This window comes from Euprymna scolopes, chromosome 19 (assembly GCF_053919585.1).
Source record: "Euprymna scolopes isolate OS-2025 chromosome 19, ASM5391958v1, whole genome shotgun sequence".
In the NCBI taxonomy this organism is placed as follows: domain Eukaryota; kingdom Metazoa; phylum Mollusca; class Cephalopoda; order Sepiida; family Sepiolidae; genus Euprymna; species Euprymna scolopes.
In genome coordinates this window covers 22166351-22180564 of record NC_136500.1, presented here as the reverse complement: position 1 = coordinate 22180564, position 14214 = coordinate 22166351, and the positions used below count along the sequence as shown (strand labels likewise).

The 14214-nt window shown below is 30.1% G+C and overlaps 1 protein-coding gene across 50 annotated transcripts in view; it reads left to right on the top strand.

Annotated features, from left to right (window-relative positions):
- LOC145303484 (uncharacterized) overlaps positions 1-14214 on the top strand; it is a 578993-nt gene that overhangs the window by 318927 nt on the left and 245852 nt on the right. For all 50 annotated transcript variants that reach the window (XM_080144904.1, XM_080144905.1, XM_080144871.1 and 47 more), the window contains 5 exons: positions 2911-2937; positions 7154-7180; positions 8410-8445; positions 10277-10300; positions 10436-10999. In XM_080144904.1, coding sequence (XP_080001030.1) covers positions 2911-2937; positions 7154-7180; positions 8410-8445; positions 10277-10300; positions 10436-10999 — 678 coding nt within the window. The remainder of the gene's footprint in view (positions 1-2910; positions 2938-7153; positions 7181-8409; positions 8446-10276; positions 10301-10435; positions 11000-14214) is intronic.

The following is a 14214-nucleotide window of genomic DNA, read 5'->3' as shown; positions in this document are numbered from 1 at the left end:
AATGTCAGAGATATATGAAAAGTTTAGAGATATATAGTAAGGTCAGAGATATATGAAAAGTTTAGAGATATATAGTAAGGTCAGAGATATATGAAAAGTTTAGAGATATATAGTAAGGTCAGAGATATATGAAAAGGTCAGAGATATATAGTAAGGTCAGAGATATATGAAAAGGTCAGAGATATATAGTAAGGTCAGAGATATATGAAAAGTTTAGAGATATATAGTAAGGTCAGAGATATATGAAAAGTTTAGAGATATATAGTAAGGTCAGAGATATATGAAAAGTTTAGAGATATATAGTAAGGTCAGAGATATATGAAAAGGTCAGAGATATATAGTAAGGTCAGAGATATATGAAAAGTTTAGAGATATATAGTAAGGTCAGAGATATATGAAAAGTTTAGAGATATATAGTAAGGTCAGAGATATATGAAAAGTTTAGAGATATATAGTAAGGTCAGAGATATATGAAAAGTTTAGAGATATATAGTAAGGTCAGAGATATATGAAAAGGTCAGAGATATATGAAAAGTTTAGAGATATATAGTAAGGTCAGAGATATATGAAAAGTTTAGAGATATATAGTAAGGTCAGAGATATATGAAAAGGTCAGAGATATATGAAAAGTTTAGAGATATATAGTAAGGTCAGAGATATATGAAAAGTTTAGAGATATATAGTAAGGTCAGAGATATATGAAAAGTTTAGAGATATATAGTAAGGTCAGAGATATATGAAAAGTTTAGAGATATATCGTAAGGTCAGAGATATATGAAAAGGTCAGAGATATATGAAAAGTTTAGAGATATATAGTAAGGTCAGAGATATATGAAAAGTTTAGAGATATATAGTAAGGTCAGAGATATATGAAAAGTTTAGAGATATATAGTAAGGTCAGAGATATATGAAAAGGTCAGAGATATATGAAAAGTTTAGAGATATATAGTAAGGTCAGAGATATATGAAAAGTTTAGAGATATATAGTAAGGTCAGAGATATATGAAAAGGTCAGAGATATATGAAAAGTTTAGAGATATATAGTAAGGTCAGAGATATATGAAAAGTTTAGAGATATATAGTAAGGTCAGAGATATATGAAAAGTTTAGAGATATATGAAAAGTTTAGAGATATATAGTAAGGTCAGAGATATATGAAAAGGTCAGAGATATATGAAAAGTTTAGAGATATATAGTAAGGTCAGAGATATATGAAAAGTTTAGAGATATATAGTAAGGTCAGAGATATATGAAAAGTTTAGAGATATATAGTAAGGTCAGAGATATATGAAAAGTTTAGAGATATATAGTAAGGTCAGAGATATATGAAAAGGTCAGAGATATATGAAAAGTTTAGAGATATATAGTAAGGTCAGAGATATATGAAAAGTTTAGAGATATATAGTAAGGTCAGAGATATATGAAAAGGTCAGAGATATATGAAAAGTTTAGAGATATATAGTAAGGTCAGAGATATATGAAAAGTTTAGAGATATATAGTAAGGTCAGAGATATATGAAAAGGTCAGAGATATATGAAAAGTTTAGAGATATATAGTAAGGTCAGAGATATATGAAAAGTTTAGAGATATATAGTAAGGTCAGAGATATATGAAAAGTTTAGAGATATATAGTAAGGTCAGAGATATATGAAAAGTTTAGAGATATATAGTAAGGTCAGAGATATATGAAAAGGTCAGAGATATATGAAAAGTTTAGAGATATATGAAAAGGTCAGAGATATATGAAAAGTTTAGAGATATATAGTAAGGTCAGAGATATATGAAAAGTTTAGAGATGTATAGTAAGGTCAGAGATATATGAAAAGGTCAGAGATATATGAAAAGTTTAGAGATATATAGTAAGGTCAGAGATATATGAAAAGTTTAGAGATATATAGTAAGGTCAGAGATATATGAAAAGTTTAGAGATATATAGTAAGGTCAGAGATATATGAAAAGGTCAGAGATATATGAAAAGTTTAGAGATATATAGTAAGGTCAGAGATATATGAAAAGGTCAGAGATATATGAAAAGTTTAGAGATATATAGTAAGGTCAGAGATATATGAAAAGTTTAGAGATATATAGTAAGGTCATAGATATATGAAAAGTTTAGAGATATATAGTAAGGTCAGAGATATATGAAAAGTTTAGAGATATATAGTAAGGTCAGAGATATATGAAAAGTTTAGAGATATATAGTAAGGTCAGAGATATATGAAAAGTTTAGAGATATATAGTAAGGTCAGAGATATATGAAAAGTTTAGAGATATATAGTAAGGTCAGAGATATATGAAAAGGTCAGAGATATATAGTAAGGTCAGAGATATATGAAAAGTTTAGAGATATATAGTAAGGTCAGAGATATATGAAAAGTTTAGAGATATATAGTAAGGTCAGAGATATATGAAAAGTTTAGAGATATATAGTAAGGTCAGAGATATATGAAAGGGTCAGAGATATATGAAAATGTCAGAGATATATGAAAAGTTTAGAGATATATAGTAAGGTCAGAGATATATGAAAAGTTTAGAGATATATAGTAAGGTCAGAGATATATGAAAAGTTTAGAGATATATAGTAAGGTCAGAGATATATGAAAATGTCAGAGATATATGGAAAGTTTAGAGATATATACTAAGGTCAGAGATATATAGTGAAAAAGCAAGAGATATATAAGTGCAATTATTTAAGTCCCATCTAAATGCCAAATCTTATACTTAAACTTTTCTATCTGTTTATATTCTCCAGAGTTTTTTTATGTTTTGATAGGGAGTAAAATTGGTAAAATTAAATCGTGATTCTTTTCTTTGTTTTATTTCATTGTTTGAAATATTTATTTTAAAAAAAATAAGCAGGAAATGAATTGGGTTTTTGGTTAATCCGATATTTCTTTTCACTTTTGCAGGCTTTGACAAAAGATGGATCTTAAAAGGTTGGTCATGATTTCAGTTTTCTTTTTTTATTGTCTTAAAAGATGACTAATCCACGTGATTTGCGAAAAAAAAAATCAGAACTTGATTTAAATGTGTTGATGTGTACGGAATGCGAGAGTTCACTTATTTTTCTGCTTTTTTCTCTTGCATATTATTTTGGTGCAAAGTAATTTGGAATTTAACAGAACATTTAATTCAACTTTGTCTCATTTCACACGCAAAAGAATTATAACAAAAAATAATTTGTACTTATGCAGAATACGGACCGCACTATTGCCGGCATATTCCGGGTAGGTTACTTAAACTGACAGAAGTTACCAAAATGCCTAGCCAATAAAATCACAGTAGTCGACAATTTGCAATTGGTATCTTCTATTTATGAAAATCCTTTTACGGTACCTTTGTTTATTAAATTGTTAGGTAGAAGTACAGTGTATTTAAAAATGATTTCCTAAATAATAACGTTATTATTTTCTATTATAATTATGCTTTTCTCTAGTTTGTTAGCGATTAACACATTGGACAAGCACAACGTTGTAGTTCAGCACCTTAACATTGTAGCAAACAAAAAATAAAAAAAATTTTTTTCAACACTTTCCGGAGGTTTACATTATCTGTTTGGAATATTCCAATGAATGTCTGTATCAATAATTCCCCCCTCCACTCTTTATCTGTGTCTAAACCTAAACGTAGATTCCATGAACAAAGCTTCTTTCTTAGAACTGCACGCCTGTGGAATTGTCTTCCGTTTTCCTGCTTTCCGGCTGACTACAATATGGTTGTGTTCAAGTCTAACATAAACAAGTTCTTGATGAGCCGTTCCATATAAGTTAACAAATTTACCGAATTTTCATTACTAATGATTACTATATTTTCCAATTTCTACTGTAAACTCTTTAACCTTTATCCTTGAGTGGCCTCTTGGCCTTGATAATGTGGTGATGCCTGTGTAAAAAAAAGTACCAAAATACTGACATAAATTGAGAAACCTTAAAATTAACCCCCCCTTGCAATTTAAATAATAAAAGTTGTGAATTATTCTTCAAGGAGAATATAGAATTAAAAAACCCAATAAATTTATTAAATACAAAACAAGGAATTATATCTAAATGCAGACATTTAAACAAATACTTGTTTTGCTACTAAATGATAATAGAAATACAAATTGTTAAATAAAAACAAATTGTCGAAATGATTAACAATCATCAATATTATAAAAGAACCACTAATGTGTACTATAGTGAACAAATAAATAAGAATAAATCGTCAGAACACAAAAGTAACTAAAAGCTGTAGAATAAAATAAAACATTTACGAATTAGTGATGGAATAATTTTAAACAACATTTAAATAAAAGTAAAAAAGATATTACTTTATATCATATTTATGGTAGTTAAGATACATAGGTGTATTTGCGTTTTCATTTCTTGCAAGGAAAAACATGCGGCGCATCAATATAGTTTAATTGCCTTACATATATACGTATCTATCTATCTATCTATATATTAATCTATCTACACATATATCTATGGGTATATATATATATATATTATCATGCATTTATATATATATATATATATTATCATGCATTTATATATATATATATATATATATATATATATATATATGGATTTATATATTTTTATATATCCATTTATATATACATATATTTATATATATATATATTTAAATATATTTATATATATATATTTATATATATAAATAAATATGTATAAATATATTTAAATATATATATATATATAAAGATATTTATATATATATATATATATATATATATATATATATATATATATATATATATATATATATATATATATACATATAATACAAATATTGTTAGCTTGGTGAATCTTCACGAACATAAAACGTAGAAAATTCTATGTAGTCTATGTTCAAAACTTACCACCTAGCATTGCTCACATTTTTTTTACACAGGCATCACCACATTATCAAGGCCAAGAGGCCACTCAAGGATAAGGGTTAAAGAGTGTACAGTAGAAATTGGACAATATAGTAATCATTAGTAATGAAAATTCGGTAAATTTGATAACTTATATGGAACGGCTCATCAAGAACTTATTTACGTTAGACTTGAACACAACCATATTATAGTCAGCCGGAAAGCAGGAAAATGGAAGACAATTCCACAGGCGTGCAGTTCTAAGAAAGAAGCTTTGATCATGGAATCTATGTTTAGGTTTAGGCACAGATAAAGAGTGGGGAGAATTATTGATAGTTTATTATTGATATTAAGCACTGTTGATGTAAATACTAAAAAGGCACATAAAATTTTATGTAGACACATGAAATTATATATATATATATATATATATATATATATATATATATATATATAGAAGAATAAAACATGTATAAATACATTTGAAGCCAAAACTGAGACGCGAAATTTTTTTAATAAAATAAGCAGGTGTTTATTTTTAAAGAAATATGTTTTGGAGTAAGACTCCTTTATCAATCTTTTTTTTTTCTCTCTTCTTCCTTAACATGATGTAGTGGAAGATAGTTCGATGAAGAGTCCACGTGATGTTGTTATCTACGGGGTTTTTATGAAGCTGGATAGGTGACGCGTGGTCGCGCATTTTGACACAAAAATAACTACCCATATATATATATATATATATATATATATATATATAGAGAGAGAGAGAGAGAGAGAGAAAGAGAGAGACAGACAGACAGATAGAGACAGACAGACAGACAGATAGAGACAGACAGACAGACAGACAGATAGAGACAGACAGACAGAGACATAGAGGCAGAGAGAGAGTGTGTGTGTGTGTGTGAGAGAGAGAGAGAGAGAGAGATAGCAAATCTTTATCAAGGCACGTTTGATTAAATATGGCAGACCTTTCTTTATTTTTCTCTTGTTTTTCTCAATCTGTTGATCATTATATATATATGTATATATATGTATATATATATATATATATATATATATATATGTATGCGTGTGTATGTACATATATGTATACATGTATATATGATATGTATGTATGTATATCTATATGTATGTATGTATGTATGTATGTATGTATGCATGTATGTATATGCGTTATCGCTACGCTGCTACATGGGTCAGAAACTTGGACAACATATAGACAGCATCTCAAGTTATTGGAAAAGTTTCACCAAAGTTGTATTAAGAAAACACTTAATATTAACTGGAGGATCCTAACGCCTGAGACTGTGGTTCTTGAACGATCAAATAATACTTGTACTGAAATGAAAATCATTCAAAATCAGATGCGCTGGACTGGACACTTGGTTAGGATGGAGGACAAAAGATTCCTAGACAACTGTTTTATAGCGAGATAGAGATAAAAGACCGCAACATAAACCAAGAAAAAGATTTAAGCATTCTCTGGAAAAACAACTTGAAAATACTTGAGATTGATGTACATAACTGGGAAGCTCAACTGAAAGATCGATCACTGTGGAAAATAACCATTAGAGAAAATTGTAAGACTTTTCAAGAGCAGCGTGTAGATCTTGCTGTCTTAAAACGTGTTTTAAAAATGGAAGACGAAAATATAACGTCAGAGAAATTACAACAGGAACTGAAGTGCACTGTAATGTGGCAGATACCTTTTGTCAAAAGCTGGTTTTGTAAATCATCTGAATCACACAATCAAAGACAAGAACAACAGTCTTTTAAAGAGGCTTTTACAGCACATCCGGCAACGCTAAGTTGTCATATTTTGGGTTTAATCTGAAAATCTAAAGGTAGACTGACACGACATTCGAGGATTCCCAATATTTTCATGCGATCACCTTTACAAGAATGAAAGTTTTTTTTATATCACATACGTGTACTTTCATGTAGGACTAAAGCTGGATTAAAAAGTCACCTACGTGCACACAGACGCACAACACTTAACAGAAGAGATGGCAAACTTCTGTCAAGAAGTAGCAATCATCACTATATATGTGTGTGTGTGTGTGTGTGTGTGTGTGTGTGTGTGTGTGTGTGTGTGTGTGTGTGTGTGTGATTAATGTCTACATAAATACACTACATGTTAATTCTAGATCTCATCTGGAAATATATATTAAGCACTGTTGATATAATACTGTATAATTCCAAAATAATTTATTACTTTAGACTTTGATATATTTGAACATTAACGTATATTTTATCTTGTTTTTATTACTCTATTCTCTTCTCTTTTTTATTAGGCTATAAAGAGCGTTTGGACTATTTAGGTAAGTGCATTGAGTTATTACTCTTATAAAATACAAAATCCATATTCTATTGCGGAATGAAATTGGCTATGAAGAGTTCAAACCCTGTCAGATCTCTTGTATTCATTTATGCATTAATACAGTTGAAAAAAGGGAAGAACTCGAAATTCATCCCACCAACTCACTGTGTTCAAATAATCATTTATAATGAATAATTTTAAATAAGTATTTTGATGAGGCGTTTAACAAGTAAAAAATGTTTATATGCCGTAAAACAAAGAAACAAACCAAATAAAATGCATAATTGTTTTTTTTTTCTCTGGCATTACTGCATATTATATTTTAAGGAAGTACTTAACCTATAGAGTCCAAAAAAGGTAGATACCAAATTAACGTCATATAATTTCAATGCAAGTATTTAATATATAAAGTTATCTTGCAAGATTTTCCAAGTTAGACCTAGAAATATTTCATTCTGACTAAGGATTTCTCCTTTTTATCCTTGCATTTTGTTCTTCTTTTGTATGCCACAATCACGTTGACATACCAGTTTTTGCTAGATCACCGAAGTTAAGCAACGTTGTCTGGTCAGTACCAGATGGGTGACTAATTTGGGAATATTAGATCGATGACCATATGTATGGAACATCGACACCTCCCTACAAGAGTTTCATTTTCATTCCATTATGTTCTTTACATTAAAAAAATGTAATTAGCTTCCGCTTCTTTCTGAAAATAATTATTCCGGCAAAGAAAATTTTTACATTAAGGTGGGAAGTAAATAACGACCTAAAAAGCTTAAATTCTAATGGAGATAATTTCCATTTTAACTTGAAGGTTCGGCTTTTGTTTCTACATCTCTTCTCGACTTACAAATTATTATGTTGTTGTTTTTTTAATTTAAGATGTAAAATTACATTAATGAATCTCGGATTATACCGGATAGATACAGATAATTATTAATCTAAGAATAATTTTTATTGACATGATACAAAGTATAATAAATCGAAGAGAAGAAGAATAGAAATTTGCGTGTTTGGTATCTTAGATGGACGACATTAGAAAGGATCATGAGGTGCTTGTACTAGGAATATCGATAGAGGAAACAATGCGTTTGTTTTCTTATTTTTCTTGTAGAACAATTACATCGTTCATATTACTTGTTATCATTAAAAACTATGTATTTGCTGTTCTTATCATTTCAAACGTCTAAGTTTAATTAATTCTTTCTTTGCTATTCTGTTTTGCAGAAGAAAAAGAGATCGTTTCGGAATATAAAGAAAAAGGTATGTTTCCTTTTTTTTTTCATTTTATCTATTTATTTGCGGGCTACCATCTTCATCATTTATAGTTGTTGTTTTAACGACGTTTCTGCCAACTATTCCTCTAACCTTCGTCAGGTTGTTTAACCACGTTGAATCTCTACAGTTCCAGATGAGCGTTGTCTGAAGATAGCGGTTTCAATCCTATCCAAATCCGGCTAGAGGATTAGTTGGCCAAAACGTGGCGAGACAACAACAACTATGGAAGGCAGTAATTACTGAAAATACAGTTAAAGATTTTGCATTCCTATCCTGTTGCGGTTAACAACCTGACAAATGCCAGAGGAATAGTTGGCCAAAACGTCGTGAAACAACAACTATAAAAGATGAGGATAATAGTCTGCAAATAAATAAAGAAAAATATACAAATTACTCAAAAAGAATTCCAATAATTAAATATATATATATATATATATACGTGTGTGTGTGTGTTTTCTTTATAGACAATATATTGCCTTCTTTGCAGACAACATTATATATAAAGTTATCTTATCGAATCTTCCATATAAGACCAAATATTAATGAATGTGGAAAATCGATATTTGATTCTGACTAGTGATTTATTTATTGTTATCCTTGTATCATATTCTTTACACTAAAAAAGTGTGATTTGCTTAGTTTTTTTTCTTAAAGTAATTATTCCTACAATGAAGATTATTAAAAGAGAGATAATTTTAAATAATGTTGGATAATGATCTGTACAGCTCAAAATGTAAGGGAGATAATTCCTATCTAAATTTAAAAGTAAACAATATTATTTATCTCCTTTGCATTTTAATGGGTTTTTTTTTTCATATTTTCATGCTTTACATATTATTATTTCTTTAATTTAAAAAATTAAATTTAAATAACATTAATCAACCTTAGTATGCGACGGATCTAGTGAATTTTATATTAATTACCTGAACCCCATAGATATTCCTTACCTATTAACTCTTCTCCTTAACATAAAAACATAAAAAGACTTATTATTTAAATTAAATTAAATAAACGTTTTAAGTGTAAATTAATCTACTAATTGTAACGATTAAAATGCTCGTATTTGTTTTTTCAAATTAATATTGTTTAAATAAATGAAACGAATGTCACTTTTAAGTTGACTGTGGCGGTAGAATTCTATTTATGATGTTTTATTTTCGATTGGGGAACAATTCATTTTGAAAGAGGTAAACACAAGATTTTTTGGTAGGCGGCGACATCAGATAATTATCAAATACAATATATGAAGTTATCTTATCGAATCTTTCATATAAGACCAAATATCAATAAATGTGAAAAATCGATATTTGATTCTGACTAGCGAAATATGGTTATCTTATCGAATCGTTCATATAAGACCAAATATCAATAAATGTGAAAAATCGATATTAGATTCTGATTAACGATTTATCCATGCAGCATTTTCTTTCCACTAAAAGTGTGATTTTATTTAGTTTTTCTGAAAATAATTATTCCCGCAATGAAGATTATTAAAATACGACAATTTTGTGCAATGCATATTTCGGGATCAGATGGTCTTTATTTATTTATTTTTTTAATAAGCATGGAAGGTGATAACGTACGTATGTACAAACGAAAGTACAAATTGTTTTCATGTATAGACAGTAAGCACTTGTAATTGTCCTCTCTCCCGAAATTAAATTTTAAACCACTTTCAAATTTTATTGCTTACTGTGTTTAAATATTTTCCAAATGTCTCTTCGATCATATTATTTTTTTTAATAGTTGTGTTTATATTGAACATCTACTTTTACGTTGATTTTTATTTTGGTTTTTATTTCTTTCCTTTTTGTAGTTCGAAAACATTTCAAATTGAAAGGTAAATATTACTTCTTTGGATTAATTTTGTGGGGTTGTTTTTCTATTATTCGTATTTTACATTATTTTTTTATCAGACTAACCACTGATATATGTTTTGATTAATTAATTAATTTATTGATTGATTGATTTTTAGGTTATGAACGAGCCCGACTGGATATTATGTTTGTATTGGATTCTTCTAGCTTCTTAGGGTTAGAAGACTTTAAACGGACGAAAGACTTTGTGAAGAACGTCGTCAAGTATTTCCGCATCGCACCCAATCATATCAGGGTTGGTGTTATCACTTACAGCACCTGGGTAAAGAATAACTTCAATCTGAACAGCTACAAGAATCTTATTGCCGTGCTTCGAGCCATTGATAGGATCCCCTATGTGAAAGGACAGCATTATACCAGCAGAGCCTTGAGTTATCTCAGAGTACATTCATTCACTGAAAAACGTGGAGTCAGACATCACGTAGTGAGCGTCGCCGTTGTCATCACGAATGGTAAAGCCAATAACATTTGGTGGACTGCAGACCAGGCTAAAAAGTTGAAACATGAAGGTGTAAAAGTATTTGTTGTAGCCATTGGAAAAGTAGACATGGCCGGTGAAAGAAGAATCGCCAGTCAACCAACTGATTGGTTCATTGTGAGAGTACCGAGATACAGAATGCTTGCACGATATGCCTGGGTGTTGGCATACAGACTTTACTGGAGTAAGTAAATATTTATCTCATATTTTTTATAGAAAACATTATTTTTAATTTAATGTAATTTTTTTATTGATATACAGGGTGTCCGTAAAGTTACTATACAGCCATGCTTGATTAAATAAACCTGTGAAAAAAATAAATATTAGCTATTAATACAAATATAATACAATAAAACAATAAGACTGTATAGTAACTTTACGGACACCCTGTATAATGAATGTGAAAAATCGATATTTGATTCTGACTAAGCAAAATATAAAGTTATCTTATCGAATCATTCATTTAAAGCCAAATACCAATAAATGTGAATAATCGATATTAGATTCTACCTAACGATTTATCGTTAAACCATGTTATTCCCACTAAAAATATGGTTTTCTTTAGTTTTTCTGAAAATAGTTTTCTGAAAAAGTTTAAACATGAAGGTGTAAAAGTATTTGTTGTAGCCATTGGAGAAGTAGACATGGCCGGTTATTTTATACTTTAAAGCTGTTTGTATGTCTTCCTAAAAATATATTGAAATGCTTTGACCTTATTTTATTTTTCCTCTCTCACATATTCAGGGTAACCCCTTCTCCCTCCCATCTTCAAAAAAAAAAAAAACACAGGATCCAAGGATACTGTTACGTGTTGCAAAGCCAATTCTAAAATTGTTGTAAAATATCTAGATATCAACGTAATGGATTTTACCATTTATAGTTTACTCTTAGTTCAACTTCAGTTACAGAGAGAGAGAAAGAGAGAGAGGGGGAGGGAGAGAGGGGGAGAGAGAGAGAGAGTTTATCGATATAAAAGTCTTAAAATCAATGCTTCGATCAAGATTCTGCTTGAAGTTATCCATAGGGCGACTGGGAGTTTGCTAGACTGTCTATGTCCTTGTATAGCTGATAAAGGAAAACACTTTGAACATCTCATCTTATATTTGTGTTTTTCTTCTGTTTTACTTTTTTTTTTTTTTACATGGGGGTCACCACTTATCAAGGCCCGGATGCCACGTAGAGATAAGGGTTATTGCGTGTACAGTAATCAATGAGATAGTATTGCAGTAATCATTAGTATTGGAAATGTTATCAATACATACCACATATTTCAGCGTATAAGGCGACCCTTCAAGTTAAAAAAACATCTTTAAAAACCAATATTTCATAAGATAACGAGTGTTGCAATCTCTAGCCTAGGCTAAACAAACATGGTTTCCTGATTTAGCAGTCGTCTTATACAACCGATATATGATAAATTTATTAAAATTCGCTCCATTTGTGTACCTCGTCTTATCTGACAGTCGCCTTATACACCGAAATATACGGTATTTTCTATTTCCAACAATTGTATGTGTAAATTACTTGTGATAAATTTCTTTTTTGGTTTTGTTTTGTTGGTTTTTGTTTTTTCTATAGGGAATCTGTATGATATTCATCTGTATTTTGAACAGAAAATTATATGCAGCTCTTTCTTTACTTTATGTGGAATTATCTTATAATAGTGAATCAAGGGTAGCGCAATCACTAACCGCACCTCTCCTGATTCAGCACTGCTTGATTCCAGTGCCAAAGAGAAAATCCTAGGCAACTGAAAAAAATGCTGCGATATGCGGAGAGAACATACAGCGCTTGGTATTTCCAAATTGTTACCCATTTTTAGTACTACAACTCAACATTGCTTAACTTTGGTGATTAAAACCTAGTATTATATTATTGAAATGATAATACCATTTTCCTCGACTGCAAAGAGAGTATGAACAAAGAAGAAACTAGCAGAAAGTAAACAAGATTTAAAGAGCTTGAGTCCTGAGCATATTTCTGTAGGGGATCATTGGATTCTTCACAAATATCAGTAGATGAGGCTGAGCCCTTTCTCTGCATGCTATCTTTGTTAAATCTTCGATATCATTTGGTAAGATAAAGTTCCAAACAATTCCATTCTGGCGAGAGATAACATATATAGCGCATACACTCTGTTGAAAAAAAAAAAAACAAAAAAAAACAGCGATGTTTGTGTTAGCTTAGATATATTGTGAAAATGTGTAACTTTTTAACGTTACACAAAAGTTCGTACATGGTTTTTATGTAACCGCGCACTTTTTCACAAGTGCGTTTTCGCTAGTGAGCGATCAATTAGATAAATCAACTGAACTCTCTTTTATGCATACGTGCACGGTTGCTGGTCTTCATTCTCCGATCGTTGCTTTTCCATGTGTGCACCATGATCCCGTCATTATCGTTGATATAGTGTTTAACAAAAGACGAACCATGAATAAACCTGGCATGATGGTGGACCCCAACATAGGTATGGTGCACACCGTTTTCCAAGGTTGAGGTCAAAGGTTAAGGTCATAGTCTACCTATTTATACTCTCTCACAGCCTACACTACTGAACCGATCATGACTAAACATGTCCGACTAAGATCTCTGACCTAGGGATGGTGTGTACCATTTTCAAGGTCAAATTCAAAGTTTAAGGTCATATTTGGTGTGTCTCTGATAAAAATTGTGATACTAAACAACTGTTAACCATTATGATTCTTTGTAATTGTTTTCAGTGTTTATTAACTTTGATATAACTTTAAAGTTCATAGTTGGATTTTAGTCACCTCAGGATATAGTTAAAAAAATTTAAACACCTTAAGCAATAGTTTCTCTTACAACATCTACTAACTGCAAAGGTGCCTGCGAAACGGGTACCCGAGCATACAGCAAAGTTCCACTTGAAGCGCAAATTCTTTGCTAATTTATATATATATATATATATATATATATATATATATATAATTCTCTAATAAATCTTTCTATCTCGCTCTTCTTCACTCTCTTTCTTTCTTTCTCTCTCACTCTCTCTCTCTCGCTATCTCTCTCTCTCTCTCTCTCTATATATATATATATATATATATATATATAGATATATCACTGTTTTGTTCTCTCTGCCTGTCTGTTTATCTGTTTCTCTCTCTCTCTCTCTCTCTCTCTCTCTCTCTCTCTCTCTCACTCTCTATTTATCTATCTTCTATCTTTTTCTGTCTTAGTCTTTCTATTTATCTCTTTCTAATCTCTCTCTCTCTCTCTCTCTCTCTCTCTCGCTTTCACTTTATTTTAGTGATGAGACGATTCCAATATTTTACCGATTCCCTGCTAAATTCCCGATTCCGATACAATTACTGATTCTGATTCCGATTCTTTATAAATCTCTAAATATTCGACTATGAAGTAATTACTTTTTTCCTA